Source organism: Solanum lycopersicum, chromosome 6 (assembly GCF_036512215.1).
Source record: "Solanum lycopersicum chromosome 6, SLM_r2.1".
Taxonomy (NCBI): Eukaryota; Viridiplantae; Streptophyta; class Magnoliopsida; order Solanales; family Solanaceae; genus Solanum; species Solanum lycopersicum.
In genome coordinates, this window is record NC_090805.1 from 28,255,082 (window position 1) to 28,273,591 (window position 18,510).

Genomic DNA, 18,510 nt, shown 5'->3' on the forward strand with positions numbered 1-18,510 from the left:
CAAATATTTGCATTCAAATCTTCATTTTTAGCACTCAAATCTTCAACTCTTGCGATAAATAAACCGTACAATGTCGAAAAGAGGCAACGAAACCCCGAGAAAAAGTAGAAGATTGAATGAAGAAGCAAGCTCAGACGATTTTCATGCTCCATCTTTCAAAATTTTATCACAAACACAATCTCGATCTTCATCTGTTAAAGTTAAATCTAGATCAGGAAAATCAACAATAGAAAAAAAAAACAAACATCCAAAGGAAAACGAGAAGATAAGAAAAGGGAAAGAAAAGAAAAAAGTAGATGAATCTGAGAAAAGGACGAAAGAAAGAGGAAAGAAAAGGAAAGGAAAAGAAATCGAGGAATCATCAGATTCTGAATCTGATTTTGTGGAAGAGTTAATAAAATCAAAATCCAAAAAACCAAGAGCATCTGAAATCGGTACTTCACATTTACAAGAAGAAGAAGAAACAGTTAAACCCAAAAAAAAGTTCAAAGGTTAGTAAGAGTTAATTTTTTAAAACTTTTTTATGTTATGTTATTTTTATTTTCTGTTATTTGGGTATAAAATAGTTAAAATATAAATTTTGTGTAAATAAATAATGTATGAATTGTGTGTGATTCACTGTATATATAAAATGTGTATGAATTGTGTATAAATTTTTTTTATCAAGTTTTTTGATACTGTTGAATAGTAATATCCATAATTAGTTATACTTTATATTTTGATTTGTATTTTTTGGTGTTGAATGTATTGTGTATGAAAGAATGTTGTAAGTTTGTTTGAAATGTGTATGATTATATCGTATTATGTTTTGTATACTATGTGTATGAATTATGTATTTTTCAATATTATGTTGTAAGTTTGTTTGAATTGTGTATGATTCAGTGCATTATGTTTTTGCATACTATGTGTATGAATTAGGTATTTTTTTATATTATGTTGTAAGTTTGTTTGAATTGTGTATGATTCACTGCATTAGTTTTGTATTACATGTGTATGAATATGTGTATGATTAATGTATTTAATTTTTACAATTTTTTAGGAGAAGAAGACACAAACACATTTGTCTTCATGTATTAACATGAATGTGTTTGCGGATTTGTTGACCTTTTTAGATCAAGATAAGTTTCAACAATTCCTAGATGAAACACCTTTTGGATTTTTTTATAATTTGCATCACATTAAAATCCAATGTCAATTGTTGAGACACTTATTGTCACGACCCAAAAATGGGCGTGATGACACTCGTCTTATCCCACCAAGACAAGTAAGCCTAAAACTCAACTATTACAATAAAAATGCGGAAAATTCACTATCAACTTACATTATACCCCAAAACCTGATTGTCACGTGTACAAGCCTCTAAAATATTACAATCGGATCAAAAGAAAATATAAGTCTCATATGATAATGTTTCTAGAGTGAACAAAATCATAAACAAGAGTAAGGAGGGATGCTGAGATGACCAACAACTACCTCACAAAATCTCCAGGAAGCCTCGGAAAAGAAGAGAATATGTCATAAAAGTCCGGGCTAGTAACCTACAAAAAAATTTGTAGTAGCAAGGGGTGAGTACCAAACCACACGGTACTCAGCAAGTAAACCTCTAAACACAAGCTAAGGGGATGAAATACGGGTACTCCTACCACCCCCAACCGAACCTCCACAACTACAACCTGCATAAACATCAGCCCAACCTAACAACTCACAGTTTACATAGAACGTAACTCAACAAAAACATTTAGACAAATTACATATCCTCCACAACAACACTTTAACAAATTACATATCCTCCACAACAACACTTTAACAAATCATATATCCTCAACATCAACACTTAAACAAATTAGATATCCTCAATAGCAACACTTCCACAAATTTACATATCCTCAATAACACACTTCAACAAATTACATATCCGCAATAACAAGCTCAATATTGATCAATCACAAGTTCCGCAGAAAAATAATCAGAAGATCAACAAAATACGATATCAAGTTCACTAATGGTAAGTATGTGCAATGCAATGGAATGCAATGTCAAGTATAATGATGCATGTCTAACCTAGTGATACACACCCGCTGTCTCTCAGTCCGGGACCCATGGGGGACATATCTGTCCATGCATCTGTCGCGGCGCACGACACGATCCTCGATAATAGTAACCATCGCGGCTGCGATACGTCCCTCGAAATATAGTATCCATCGCGGCGCGCGATACGTCCCTCGAAATGGTACATCCTCTTAAGTACCCATTCTTTCTCAATGCACATAACACTTGTCACAACCAATGCCTCAGAATAATACAGATGACAAGTTCACACAAATAATGAGGAGATGACCATTTTCATAACATCGCACAGTTAACAACCAGACAAACATGAAGTTACATCAACAATGATTCAACAAGTCTTCAACCCTTTCTCAACACAACACACATAAACAATTAATCACATTGCCTTTTTGTTATCCCCATTCTTTTCATCATTAGAATTAATCAATGTGAACAAGTCAACCCATCACCAATCCCGTTACTCCCAACATATACCACAAGGACATACACGCATTTCATACACTTAACAAGAGTTTAGAAATCCACTTGCCTCAATTTATCGAACTATCACTCTGGGACTTGAGCCTTTCCTTTCTGTTGACCTTCCAAATTGATGCAATCTATTCAAGTATATATTCATAATTTATAAGTTATCGAGTCTATAAACACTCATATTATTCTATGTTTAGCCTAGACCCAAAAACTCGCTTAATTATATAATCAATTTCCTAAAGTTCAAATCTAAGGATAGGTCTTAATTCCATCAATTAACATAACTTTAATGTAACTTATATAATATACTATACCTTATATTTAATTACCTATCTCAATATATCAAAATATAGTTAATAGCGTGAGAACAAAATATTACTACATAAAGACGGAAGCCACTAATTACGAACCCACTGACATATGGACGAACAACAACCCAAACTACAGATTAACCATAACCTGCTTATATAAAATATGCAGAAATTCAACACATTATCCTTTTTACCATTAACCAATCATCACTCACCATTGTCAAATCATTAACTTCATCATTTTTATTCAAAAGCTCAACCAATCAATGACTCATATACGTACGTGTTGCCTTTACATATTTTCACTAAATAATTTTCTTACTTCACTAACGACATCCATACAATTAATGTACTAAAAGATTGAAGTTAAATAATTTCCACCTGAAGCCGCCTTCCAATTCAACTCATCATTCCTCATTAGACAACAAATATTGGTAATATATTCATAATAATAAAGACACTGCATACGATAATCAAATTTGTCAATTTAAAATTTTACTTCCATTTATTATACCCATAATATCATACTAACGATATTAATACTATATTTCTGCAACTATCAACATTGGCAAGGAATAATTTTAGTTGAAATTTGTTACCTGTGACCGATCTCGTCTTTCCATCCTTTGGAGGATTAGAGCCGCCAGTAATTGGTTTGGAACAGGAATGATAATATCTTCTCATTAATCTAATTTAACTTTTATTACCCTAAATTGTATAACTAACTAATTATAAAAATAATAAAAGTGACCCACTATTTATTTTACTATTATTTTCTTTAACCACCAGCTAAATAATTATTAAAACTATCCCACTAATTTCATAGTTATAATTAGAATAGTCCAAAATTTCCATTTAGAATCTTTGAAAATTATTTTATGAAATAAAAAGCTCTAATATTTAAAACGACCAAATGGGTCGTTACATTAGATACCAATTTACCCATCGTTCGTCCTCGAACGATCAAAAGAAGGCAATGGCAAGAAAGGGTAGTTGTCTCTCTATTACTCCAATATATTAGTACCCAAAGTCTCATATCAAAAGTATCAAACCAACCAATTGGAGATCTACACCTACTCCCATACAATGATTCAAATGGATCTATCTCACTACTCTAGTGATAATTGATGTTGTATGTAAACTCAACTAACCATAAAACTATCTTCAATAATGAACTCTTCAACTGACCAATTCTCCAACTAAACCTTGACACAACCATCAGGACAAATATTATCTAACATAACCATGATAAAATCCTAAATCCACAGTGACTACAATCACAAGTGAACCTAAATCAACGGTCACACACTCATAATGCACAAATCATCATAGATCATATTAATATTTCATTCTCACGACACAAATTTTCCACGAGCTTATGTTATAAAGAAAAGACCTTTAGACATAAGGTTCTTGTCGAGGAAAAATTAAACTTATCTAACCTCAAGAAGAAAATGATCAAGTAACCATCCATGAAGCAATATACCCAAGCATACAAAACGTCTAACAATACTATTGAAATGCAAAATCAGTAGCTATCATAGACAACATTAAGAATGACAAAATTACAATGGCCCTCACATTCCAGCACACATACCAAAACATAATATCGATGATGAGATAAATCTTAAGTCTATCGAAAAATTATAAATTTTGATGGTAGCTCCCCTATAAGTTCTTATAAGCAAAGTGGTACATGTAGAACCACTCAAATACTTCAATTACACCAAGACAACACTAAATATGTCATATCAAAAATAACCAAGGTGGAATAACTCTAAATACTCCTTCCATAGTGTCCATATCAAACATTTTCATTCAACTAACTCAGTCTTTTTGATTTTCTAGATACCCACAATCACCAATTTAGTCCCTTTTATAATTATGCACGCACTTGATTTATCGAACCAAACATTCACTAAAGTCAAAACTTTAATACTCACAAAACATCATAACCACATCAATCATCCCAACCCATCATCAATATCAAAGTATTCTTATAAAATACATGTTCAAACTATGTCTATCTCTCTTTCTATTTAAGCATTTCATGAAAAATATGTGGCTCAACAAGGTAATAGGACCAATTTCAAACTTGATAGTACCTTTTCATCGAGATAAAACTAATAAATCACACTCAAAGTCAACTCCACACCACACTCACATATCATGTTTTAGCTACCCTTCTAAACCATCACATACCTCACTATTTGTCACCTAAACCAAAACTCCTTTTTTTTTTTTGAAGTCGATGATAAATTCCTTGTAAGTCTGTACCGAACTAGTTCACATCTCACAATTATATCTAAACTCATAGGCAAAAATTAGAACAACCATCAACTATACCCCATGGATTTATACGAGAGGTCTTATTCTTTCACTCTTCTCAAATTCTTTTCATGGTGCAAATTCTAAATATCTCGCTCCTTCAATATATCAAACTCTTGTTTATCTACCTTGCTTACCGATCTCATGTTTTACTAATAATCCATGACATTTTACTTCGCACTCTAAATCAAAACTCTGAGGGTAAACCCTTCCTTAGATCCTTTAACAATCAAAATAACAAACTTTATGATCCAAAACATGCATAAACTCTTTCACATGCTCAATACCGATGCAATCAATCATTTCTCATCTTACTAATTCATACCTTGACAAAAATATATCACCATAAATCCAGACTTGTAACAAAAAAATTGAATTATAAGTATAAATGTGTAATACAATGCCCTTATATATCTATATTTGCTTATACTTTGAAGATTTTTATGAATTACTGTATCTTATCTTATCATCAACCTTACCATATCCTACGCTAAAAATCTAACCCTACTAATTACTATATTCAACACTACAACAAAGCTTATCATCGATTGCCTCTCCACCAACCATACCATATGCTTCACTAAATAGTAGAAATTCACAATCTTAGATGCTCACAAGTCTTTATTACATACAAAATTTATTTAACCAACAAATCCTAATCATATAATTTCATCCCAATTACAATTCGTCACGATTTTTTTTTCTTTTTTTTCCATCATGCCCAGTTAACCCTTTTATCACCACAAAGTCAAATTTTTTTTTCCTCGACATGACACCTTAAACTCAGATATAGTAATCAAAATGAAGGGACTAACAAATTTTATATTCACTTTCTTACTAAATCTTCAATTTACTTCACCCAAGTACACCCACTAGGACTTTCTTTCCCTATAAGTTTGTCATTTTAGTATCAATCTACCTTTTGAAGCTTAAGATAAAATCGTCAGTACTCATTCAGAACCCTCAAGATACATTTCACAACCTAAATATATTAATATTGTATCAAAGATCCACCACTAAAATTTTTCTTTAAAATAATGCTCAACCACTAAAATTTTCCTTCAAAATAATGCTCAATCTAAGTTCCTGTAGTAATAAACTAGTTGGTTTCTAAAATATGAATGCAACAATAAATCTTATTATCTGACCATGTCGTACAACTTGTAACTCCTTTAGTAATTAGTATTCATACTTGACAATCGACGTACCTGTTTTCACATAAACCTAGTACTGCCACACCGTGAAAGTCCGTTAGATACCTCACTAGAACTAATCATACATGTCCATATTATCATACCCAAATAGCCTACATATTTCTACCCATTGAATAATTGCAAAACATTATCGAATATGTTCTCTCTCTAGACCAAACAATTCGTTTTACTTTTTAGATCAATCCAATAACAAAATAACACACTTCCTAACTCTAACCAAGTAAGCATCGATGACTTTTTCTAATATACCCTCACTCGATGAAGTCATAGTAGTGTCTTTATTAACCGACACTCAACATGAGACTACCACCACATTTTGCGATCGAGAAATATATTTATTTCTAAGGATATTTTTTTTCTTCTGTTGTTGCTATTTCAACTTCAAATACTCCAGTAGTACCCATATTTGAAATAGAGTGAAGAAGTTCAGATACCAATTTGTATCACCTAGATACCAATTGGATTCACGTAATAGCACGAAAGAAAGAAAGAAATGAGCTTTCCTAAAGTCCTATAGCTTCTCGAAGATAAGTAAAGACGTCTCCGTACCGATCATCGAGACTCTATTTAGACTCAACTTGTACACACGTGAGACCTATGAACCTGGGGCTCTGATACCATTTTGTCACGACCCAAAAATGGGCGTGATGGCACTCGTCTTATCCCACCAAGACAAGTAAGCCTAAAACTCAACTATTACAATAAAAATGCGGAAAATTCACTATCAACTTACATTATACCCCAAAACCTGGTTGTCACGTGTACAAGCCTCTAAAATATTACAATCGGATCAAAAGAAAATATAAGTCTCATATGATAATGTTTCTAGAGTAGAACAAAATCATAAACAAGAGTAAGGAGGGATGCTGAGATGACCAACAGCTACCTCACAAAATCTCCAGGAAGCCTCGGAAAAGAAGAGAATATGTCATAAAAGTCCGGGCTAGTAACCTACAAAAAAATTTGTAGTAGCAAGGGGTGAGTACCAAACCACACGGTACTCAGCAAGTAAACCTCTAAACACAAGCTAAGGGGATGAAATACGGGTACTCCTACCACCCCCAACCGAACCTCCACAACTACAACCTGCATAAACATCAGCCCAACCTAACAACTCACAGTGTACATAGAACGTAACTCAACAAAAACATTTAGACAAATTACATATCCTCCACAACAACACTTTAACAAATTACATATCCTCCACAACAACACTTTAACAAATCATATATCCTCAACATCAACACTTAAACAAATTAGATATCCTCAATAGCAACACTTTCACAAATTTACATATCCTCAATAACACACTTCAACAAATTACATATCCGCAATAACAAGCTCAATATTGATCAATCACAAGTTCCGCAGAAAAACAATCAGAAGATCAACAAAATACGATATCAAGTTCACTAATGGTAAGTATGTGCAATGCAATGGAATGCAATGTCAAGTATAATGATGCATGTCTAACCTAGTGATACACACCCGCTGTCTCTCAGTCCGGGACTCATGGGGGACATATCTGTCCATGCATCTGTCGCGGCGCACGACACGACCCTCGATAATAGTAACCATCGCGGCGTGCGATACGTCCCTCGAAATATAGTATCCATCGCGGCACGCGATACGTCCCTCGAAATTGTACATCCTCTTAAGTACCCATTCTTTCTCAATGCACATAACACTTGTCACAACCAATGCCTCAGAATAATGCAGATGACAAGTTCACACAAATAATGAGGAGATGACCATTTTCATAATATCGCATAGTTAACAACCAGACAAACATGAAGTTACATCAACAATGATTCAACAAGTCTTCAACCCTTTCTCAACACAACACACATAAACAATTAATCACATTGCCTTTTTGTTATCCCCATTCTTTTCATCATTAGAATTAATCAATGTGAACAAGTCAACCCATCACCAATCCCGTTACTCCCAACATATACCACAAGGACATACACGCATTTCATACACTTAACAAGAGTTTAGAAATCCACTTGCCTCAATTTATCGAACTATCACTCTGGGACTTGAGCCTTTCCTTTCTGTTGACCTTCCAAATTGATGCAATCTATTCAAGTATATATTCATAATTTATAAGTTATCGAGTCTATAAACACTCATATTATTCTATGTTTAGCCTAGACCCAAAAACTCGCTTAATTATATAATCAATTTCCTAAAGTTCAAATCTAAGGATAGGTCTTAATTCCATCAATTAACATAACTTTAATGTAACTTATATAATATACTATACCTTATATTTAATTACCTATCTCAATATATCAAAATATAGTTAATAGCGTGAGAACAAAATATTACTACATAAAGACGGAAGCCACTAATTACGAACCCACTGACATATGGACGAACAACAACCCAAACTACAGATTAACCATAACCTGCTTATATAAAATATGCAGAAATTCAACACATTATCCTTTTTACCATTAACCAATCATCACTCACCATTGTCAAATCATTAACTTCATCATTTTTATTCAAAAGCTCAACCAATCAATGACTCATATACGTACGTGTTGCCTTTACATATTTTCACTAAATAATTTTCTTACTTCACTAACGACATCCATACAATTAATGTACTAAAAGATTGAAGTTAAATAATTTCCACCTGAAGCCGCCTTCCAATTCAACTCATCATTCCTCATTAGACAACAAATATTGGTAATATATTCATAATAATAAAGACACTGCATACGATAATCAAATTTGTCAATTTAAAATTTTACTTCCATTTATTATACCCATAATATTATACTAACGATATTAATACTATATTTCTGCAACTATCAACATTGGCAAGGAATAATTTTAGTTGAAATTTGTTACCTGTGACCGATCTCGTCTTTCCATCCTTTGGAGGATTAGAGCCGCCAGTAATTGGTTTGGAACAGGAATGATAATATCTTCTCATTAATCTAATTTAACTTTTATTACCCTAAATTGTATAACTAACTAATTATAAAAATAATAAAAGTGACCCACTATTTATTTTACTATTATTTTCTTTAACCACCAGCTAAATAATTATTAAAACTATCCCACTAATTTCATAGTTATAATTAGAATAGTCCAAAATTTCCATTTAGAATCTTTGAAAATTATTTTATGAAATAAAAAGCTCTAATATTTAAAACGACCAAATGGGTCGTTACACTTATTTATAATGGGGAATGAATATGTTAGGGATGACATGTTTGTCATTAAAGTAAATGGTAAAGAGTTACATTTTGGGTTAAAAGAGTTTGTTGCTATAACTGGTTTGAAATGTGGACCTGTTTCTGATTTTATATCTGATCCACATGTTCCAAACAGACTCATTGCTGAAAATTTTGGAGATTTTAATAAAGTATCCAAGTCAGATTTTTATTACAAGTTTAAATTGCAAAATTTTTTGGAAGAAGATGACCGTCTAAAAATTGGGATCTTGTACTTTATTTCTTCATTTCTGACTGCATCAGACCCTTCAAAAACAACAATACCAAAATTGTATTTTGATTTGGTAGAGTCTGGACAGTATGCCACTTTCCCTTGGGCAAATGAGTGTTTTAATTTAACACTCAAAGCTTGTAATCAAAAATTCAAAAAAAATTCATCATCATTCAAATTCAGCCAGTTCCACATAGCACTGCAGATATGGTTTTATGAGTGTTGTCATCCATTTGACAACACAATTGTTATACGTGTTTCAAATCGCACACCGAGATTCCTAAATTGGAAGACACCGAATGACGTCATTTTTTTTGACGATTTGAAGAAAACAATTTTCAGAACGCATGGGAATCAGTTATTTTTCTTACAATGTTATTACATTCATTATAAATCATTATACATTATACATTTTTTTTTGATGCAGCATAAATTCAGAAATATTGTCTTCTCTGAAGAAGAGTTAAATCTAATGGACGAAACCATTTTAAATCAGTCCAGCAGCCACCATGATTCAGAAAATCCCAGATCATCGGAAAATCGTGCTGTTGATAGTGAACGTAAAGTTCAAGAATTGAGAGCTGATATTGCAGAGGTACAAGTAAAATATTCAAATAAACATAATTTTTTTTTAAAATTACATTACACATATCAAATACTTATTTTTTTAATTAACAGGTTAAGGCAGAGTTGAAAGAACTCAAAATCACTGTAAGTTCCAACATATTTTTATATAATTAATAGAATGACTTTATAAACTATTCATGTATAATTTTTTTTATGTTCACCGATAAGGTTCACAAGCACATGGCTGATATCAAGATGTATGTTGATAACTCCACCAAAATGATAATTGATGAGATTCGATTGTCAAGAGGAGAACAAATACCCGAAGAACAACCAGAGGTATATATATCTGTGTATACTTTATGTATGAATTTTGTTTGAAAAATATATAAATTCTGTTATTTTTATTTTCTGTTATTTGGGTATGAAATATTTAATATATAAATTTTGTGTAAATAAATAATGTATGAATTGTGTATGATTCACTGTATGAAATTACATATTTCTTCATATTACAATATCAATTGCTGAAACATGTATTTTTTATGTATGATTCACTGTATGAATTGTGTATGATTAACTGTATGAAATGTGTATGATCCACTGTATGAATTGTGTATGATTCATTATATTATCACTATATATATAAAATGTGTATGAATTGTGTATATATTTTTTTGTATCAAGTTTTTTTATACTGGTGAATAGTAATATCCATAATTAGTTATACTTTATGTTTTGATTTGTATATTTGATGTTGAATATATTGTGTATGAAAGAATGTTGTAAGTTTGTTTGAAATGTGTATGATTATATTGTATTATGTTTTGTATACTATCTGTATGAATTATGTATTTTTCAATATTATGTTGTAAGTTTATTAGAATTGTGTATGATTCACTGCATTAGTTTTGTATTACATGTGTATGAATACATGTTTCAGTAAAACGCCAACCATCATGCTGCACAATCTGATCCAACAAATATGCCTACAGAGACAATTGGACAACAAGTCCAAAGTTCAAACACAGCTGGTATGATATATTTATTTTTATCACATAAATGAAATTTTTAGAATTTTTTTTGTTTAACAATTTTTCATGTATATGAAGCTCAAAAGTCAACGGATAATTGTTTAAATGTTGATGCATCTATAACATCAAAATCAAAACCACCAATATTGGACGATTATCCCGATTTTACCATGACACAAATAATTTCCCTTGATCCGATTCTTAATGCCACCACAACTCCAAATGTGCGAACAAGACACAAGAATGTGGGTAAATACGATTCTTCTCCTTATATCAGAATGTCGGAAGGAGAAAGCAGTTCAAATAGAGTACCTACATTCTTTCAAATCAAACATCCATTCCATAATCACAATGGATTTTATGTACCAGATGAACTGATTGAGGATTTCAATAAATGGATTTTCAAAGATGTGTCGAGCAGGCGTGGCAGGTAATTTGTACGATGATAAAAATTATTTTATTTAATTTCTAAACTACTAAATTAATATAACACTTTTTTAAATATTTTCGGAAAAGCAACATATTCCAAGATTAAAACCACATTTCATCCTCAAATAGTCTTTGGTGTTGTCAAAACCGGAGAGAAGAATTTTTTTCACATAATGAGTCAACCGGGCAGACCTTGGGAGGACGGGGTAAGACCTTTTTTCAACTAATTATTATGGTTTTGAGTTGCAGTGATATATGTATGAATATTTTTTGTATGAAATATGTGTGAACAGTGAATGAATCAAATAGATATTTTTTTTTGTTAAAACAACATATTAATACAATAATGTATTATCTCCGAAAGAAGGCAAAATACTCCCAAACAGTCACTTCTTACAGTACTGTTGATTGTTGGTTTATGGCATGAGTTGATAACATTGAGAAACAGTGGAGACAATCAGAATGTGAAATGACATGCATATCACCGGACCATGATGTTGGACAATGCATTAGAGGATATAAGCTGCTTGCTAACATTCCGTGGGATAGGGTTGACGAAGTACTCATCCTAGTCAACATCAATGACAAATTCCATTGGTTTCTTGTTGTTTTTCGAATCAAAAGTAGATGTCTATATGTATATGATTCGATGATGGGAGGATCTGTTCATTCAAGGAAAGTCAAAGAAGCTGTTGATAAGCTTGCAACCATGATTCCTTTATTTCTGACGAGCACAGGGTTTTATAGCAAAAGGCTTGATTTGTATGCGAATAATCTCCCTGATTATCAACAGAAGTCTCACTCTGAACCTCTAAGTATCAAGAATGTTACACATGTTCCTCAACAAGAAGAAAGTTCAAAGTATGTATATTTCTTACTTTATTTTTTATTCATTTTAAATTGGAATTGCTATATATTCATTACAATTTTTTTTTCAATTTGTTTACAATGATTGTGGTTTATACACATCTCTATTTGCCGAATACATGAGCAATGGTGTTTTTGATATATCACATATTGATATTGATTCAACATATCATCGTCAAAGATATGCTACATTACTTTGGCATTATGGAAAATCAAAGAATGATGAAGGCGCAATCAGTGAAAGTGAAGTTACAGGAACAGTTGCTAGCAAGAAGGGTGGACCTCGAACTCATAAAGAACAAGTTATGGACACCACCAATAATCCTACTCCAAAATTCCGTATCAGGAAGTAGAAATTTTCATGGCACAATGTACATTTATTTGAATGACTTATTTTTTTTTAACTTATGAACAATTTATGTATTTTCCCAGTTTTTTTTATTATGACTACTCTGATGGTTTTATATAAATTATTACTGATTATTACTAAATGTGTCTCACTTTAACATATATGAATATGAATCATGTATGAAAATCATATGAATTATGAATGTCATATTAAAATTTGATATATAGTACATAGTAATGTTAAATTATTCCATAAATTTGTTTTGCATGAATACTATTCACTTTCAAATACAAACAGAAACATATATTAATTATATTACTGGTATGAATACTGTATAAAAAATGTATGAATTATATCATACAATTATACATTAATAAATGTGTATCACCATCTTGCATACATTATTCATACCAGTAATATACATACAAATTGTTTCTGTTTGTATTTTTATTATGACTACTGATGGTTTTATATAAATTATTACTGATTATTACTAAATGTGTCTCACTTTAACATATATGATGAAACTGTATGAATCATTTATGAAAATCGTATGAATTATGAATGTCATATTAAAATTTGATATATAGTACATAGTAATGTTAAATTATTCCATAAATTTGTTTTGCATGAATACTATACACTTTCAAATACAAACAGAAACAAATATTAATAATATTACAGGTATGAATACTGTATGAAAAAATGTATGAATTATGACAAATTATAAAATATATTTTTCAAAATACAAACAGAAACAAATTGTATCTATATTACTGGTATGAATAATGTATGCAAGCTGTATGAATTATAACATATTATAATTTAATATGTTAATATATGAAAAGTTGTGTATACAATGTATGACATTTGTATGAATAGTAATATTATTCAATAAAAAAATATTTTATAACAATGTAATGCCTCAAAAACACAGATTTAACATTACGACATCATTGTTTTTGTACAGGATAATTTGAACAAGTCTTCCTATTGTGTCCAACCTGATGGCATCTACTGCATGTGCTTTTTGTCTTCTTGAATTTCACATCTGCGAATCCCTTCCACCGTTCAAGTTTGGGTCTTCCTGCTGCTCTTTTTGGACCAGGCGACATCAATTTAGGATCTGAAATATAACTTGGTATATCCCATGTACTCTCGCACGGGATAGGTTCGACAGAAATGGCATAAGCATCTTTGAAATTCTTGAGGCTATAAAAGCAGAACAGAAATCTACTTCATGTAACTTCCTGTACCGGAGAACAGCAATTGCATGACCACACGGTATCTCATGATATTGAAATCTTCCGCAACTACACATCCTTGTGTTCAAATTTACTATATATTTCTTTGCTCCTTCAGCTACAGCATGCAAATCAACAGTTGAAGGTATCACCTGTGTAAATTTTTTTTTATACATGCTGAAGATTAGTATGAATTAAAAATACAATACAGTGAAACACATACCCTCATATTGCACGACAATGTAATACTTTTCTGTGATAAACATCATATTTTTTTGTCAGATTAGATGTAGTCTTATCAGCCTCCTCATTATGCTTGTGAATCCACCTCTGAATTGTCACCCTCATAAACTCAAGAAGTGAAATCACCGGTAACCTCTGTGCTAATCTGTTAACATTATTCAATGCCTCCGCGATGTTTGAAGTCATGGTCCATGTGCGCTTACAATTCGAGTAAGCTCTTGACCATTTGCTATAACCAATATCAAACAAGTATGGTCGTATTCGCATATCTATCTGATCTATTCTTCCCATAATTGTCTCAAACTGTTGTTTTGTATAACCTTTTGCCAATGAAAAGAACAACATCTTCAAATCTTCAGTATTTCTATTGAAATTCTTCAAAACATTGATTGATAAATGCCATATGCATGCATAATGTTCTGATTCAAGATATACATTTGTCGTCCCTTTCCATATGCTTTCATTTCTGTCTGACATAAAACACATATTTTGTCTAACTCCATATGCTTCTCTAAATTGCTCAAAGAACCATGTCCATGAAGCATCATTTTCAGAATCTACTATCGCATACGCCAACGGAAGTATATGACCTGCTCATTAATTTTTTTAAAAAATATCACACAAATCAAAAATATCATTCATATATTTTTTTCATTATATTATATAATTAGAAAATTATATAGGCTAATATTTTACCTCCAGGATCCAATGTGCTTGCAGTTAACATTGTACCACCATATGAACATTTTAATGCAGCACCATCAACAGCTACAATTGGCCTACAATATTCCCATCCCCTAATACATGCTTCTAAAGCAACAAATGCATATAAAAATGTATCATCTTCATTCCTTTTTATTTTCAAAACAGATCCTGGATATGTTTGCTCCAAAACGTAAAAATAACCTGAAAATAACAGTCCAATCATACATAAAAAATACATATTTTATACATAAAAAATACACATAACTGTTACTATATAAATTTATCATTATTTTAGAAATTACCTGAAAATAACAGTCCAATTCATACATAAAAAATACATATTTTTTATACATAAAGTATACACAAAACTGTTACTGCACAACAAAATAACTAATGTTTAAATTTATCATTATATTCGAAATTACCATGTAATCTTGCATAAGATTCTGCTGGATCTCCTCGCACCAACTTTACTGATTTTTCTTTAGCTCTCCATGCCTGTATGTATGTCAACGAAACACCATGCAATTTCAACATATCATCAGCTACATCTTTTGGAGTATATACCTTAGATGAATCAATATAATTATCCATTATCAAGACAGCTACAACGTCAGTTATCCCTTGACGTCTGGCATAACCTCTTTCTCTAACACAACATGTGTGCTGAGCAATATACTTCCGAACTTTGAATAAACTAGATTTATTCAAACTAGATGCCCTCATCATCCAAGAACAACTCTTAGAAATACAATTTAGGTGATAACTGTTACAAAATTTAATAAAATATACATTACAATATATATACATTGTAACAAAACAAAAAAAAAATAAAAAATAAATTTAAACTTACTTAGATGCATTACAACACGCAACCCGAAAGCTGAACTTCTCAACAAGTCCAACATGCCTCATAACCTCCTTAAGGGTTTCTTTATTATTATAAATCTGATTTTCAGCTACAAATAAATTAGAATGATCACATATTATATCATTATCTACTTCACTATTATCATTGACAACTCCGTCTAAATCCATTCCGATCAAAAGGATAGAATTGTTGGAGTATAGATCTATGTTATTATGTGATAATCTAACATCAGAATTTATTCCATCATTAACTATAACTCTATGACATTCGTTATACTGCCCACAATCTTTCAAAGTGATGCATAATATATATTTTATAAAAAAATCCAAATTCACCCTCATCTGATCTAGATAAACCTTTACCCCAACATCATTATGAATTTTTATAGGCGGACACATTTCGCTAACTATATACTTTATCTCAACAGAATTTAGATTTTCTTCTATGTTTAGCTGAGTTACTATAGCATTAATTAAACCAGTATAAAGAGAAGAAGTATCGTATAGGATGCCCTCCATTTCAAAGTCGATGTATTTCCCTGTTTCACAACATTAAAATTACATTCAGTGCATCCCATAATAAAATTAAAAATTTATTCATACATAATTAATACACATTTCATACACAATTTATATACAAGTCATTGTTTAACACACACTTCATACACTTCATACAAAAACAATACACACTTCATACACAATTTAATACACAATTACTACACTGTTTATACACTATTGTAATTTAATACACAATTAATACATTGTTTATTACACACTTAATACCATTTTATACAAATTTAATACACAAATCATACAATGTTTAACACACACTTCATACACTTCGTACAAAAATAATACACACTTCATACATAATTTAATACACAATTACTACACTGCTTTTTGTACACTATTGTAATTTAATACACAATTAATACATTATTTTTTACAAAATTAATACACAAATCATACACAATTTATATACAAGTCACTTATATATGCAATAACAAAATTTTAAATTAATACAAAATTAAAACAATTTTTATACATACTGCATACTACACAACTAACTACTACATACAATCTAAAATACAATTTCATACTCAATTTATCCAATTTGATAAAAAAAATAATATACAGTTAATTCAATTTTTATACGGAATTCATATATATATTACAAATCAATAATAGCTACGTACAACTATAAACATTGATTTTCGTATATATTGTTCATACACTATTTATATACATTAAAATACAAAATGTATACATTATTAATACAAAATGTCAAATATTGTTCTACTGTTTTAAAAACAAAAAATTTGCTAAATTGATCAAAAACTGTAAAATTTTAAATTTTAACCAGTAATCACATTTACCATCATTCTTTGTTTTAATTACACATGAAAATACATTTAATATTACGAAATATTTATTAGTAGAAACATTGAATTAATGTTTCACAAAAAAAATATATCAATTTAACATATGCAATATAACATGGGAAAAAAAACGACACATTACTAAAATATTAAAAAAAACTAACCTGATGAATTCCATTTGCCACCATGTTTAATTAAAATTGACACAATTTTCTCCATCAAATCAAATCTAAACTTTTTCAACCTTCAATTTTAATTGTTTTTCCAAAAAAAAAAAACCCGATAAAATATGACAGAATTCGAATATATGAATATAGTTCAATTTCTGGAAAAAAATGAAACACGTTTATGGAAAGAAAAATAACAGAATACAATTTTTAAGGATACAAAATCAAAAATAATTACCATTAAAAACGTATTGAGATAATTAAGGTGTATATCTATAATTAATATATTTTAAAATCCCTTAAAAGGTGCACATTTTTGTTATCAGTTAAAAACAATAACTACATTCACGGAAATTATCCAATTTTAATTAATCATTTTTAATTTTATTTTCTTCCTAATTTTACTGAATAAATATTTACAATATTTTAATTTAAAGAAATGCTATAAGCTGATATATTATATGTTATAGAATGAAAATTAAAATTTGTGCCATAACTTGAGAATATGACTACATAATATGCTAAATACCTAATTTACACAAGGGAAAATTACGTTGAAAGACCATCCTTAAGACTAATCTACATAAATAATAGTACTTTTTTTTTACTTCTATAGCAGTTTTAAATAAACTGAAAAGATAAATTTTATTATTAATATATAGATATTTTAATTCAAAAACAGTTCTAAATTGTCGTGAAAATAATCTTAAATCGCACTCTCTTTATAATATATTTACAGAATTCTAAAGGGACATTTTAAAATACATTTAAGTCAGTACAAATCTATATAATCTTAT

General features: G+C 30.4%; 2 protein-coding genes across 2 annotated transcripts; one reads left to right on the forward strand and one right to left on the reverse strand.

Moving 5' to 3' along the window:
* Positions 1 to 70: 70 nt before the first annotated feature.
* LOC138349318 (uncharacterized) lies at positions 71 to 496 on the forward strand. Its single transcript, XM_069299641.1, has one exon. It carries the CDS (start codon positions 71 to 73, stop codon positions 494 to 496), a length of 426 nt encoding a protein of 141 aa, XP_069155742.1.
* A 13,562-nt stretch (positions 497 to 14,058) lies between these two features.
* LOC101261238 (uncharacterized) lies at positions 14,059 to 16,023 on the reverse strand. The gene is made up of 5 exons (XM_004240740.1): positions 15,723 to 16,023; positions 15,289 to 15,498; positions 14,599 to 15,182; positions 14,362 to 14,501; positions 14,059 to 14,317 (listed from the first exon to the last, which is right to left on the reverse strand). Exons 1-5 carry the CDS (start codon positions 16,021 to 16,023, stop codon positions 14,059 to 14,061), a joined length of 1,494 nt encoding a protein of 497 aa, XP_004240788.1.
* Between the last annotated feature and the right edge of the window lie 2,487 nt (positions 16,024 to 18,510).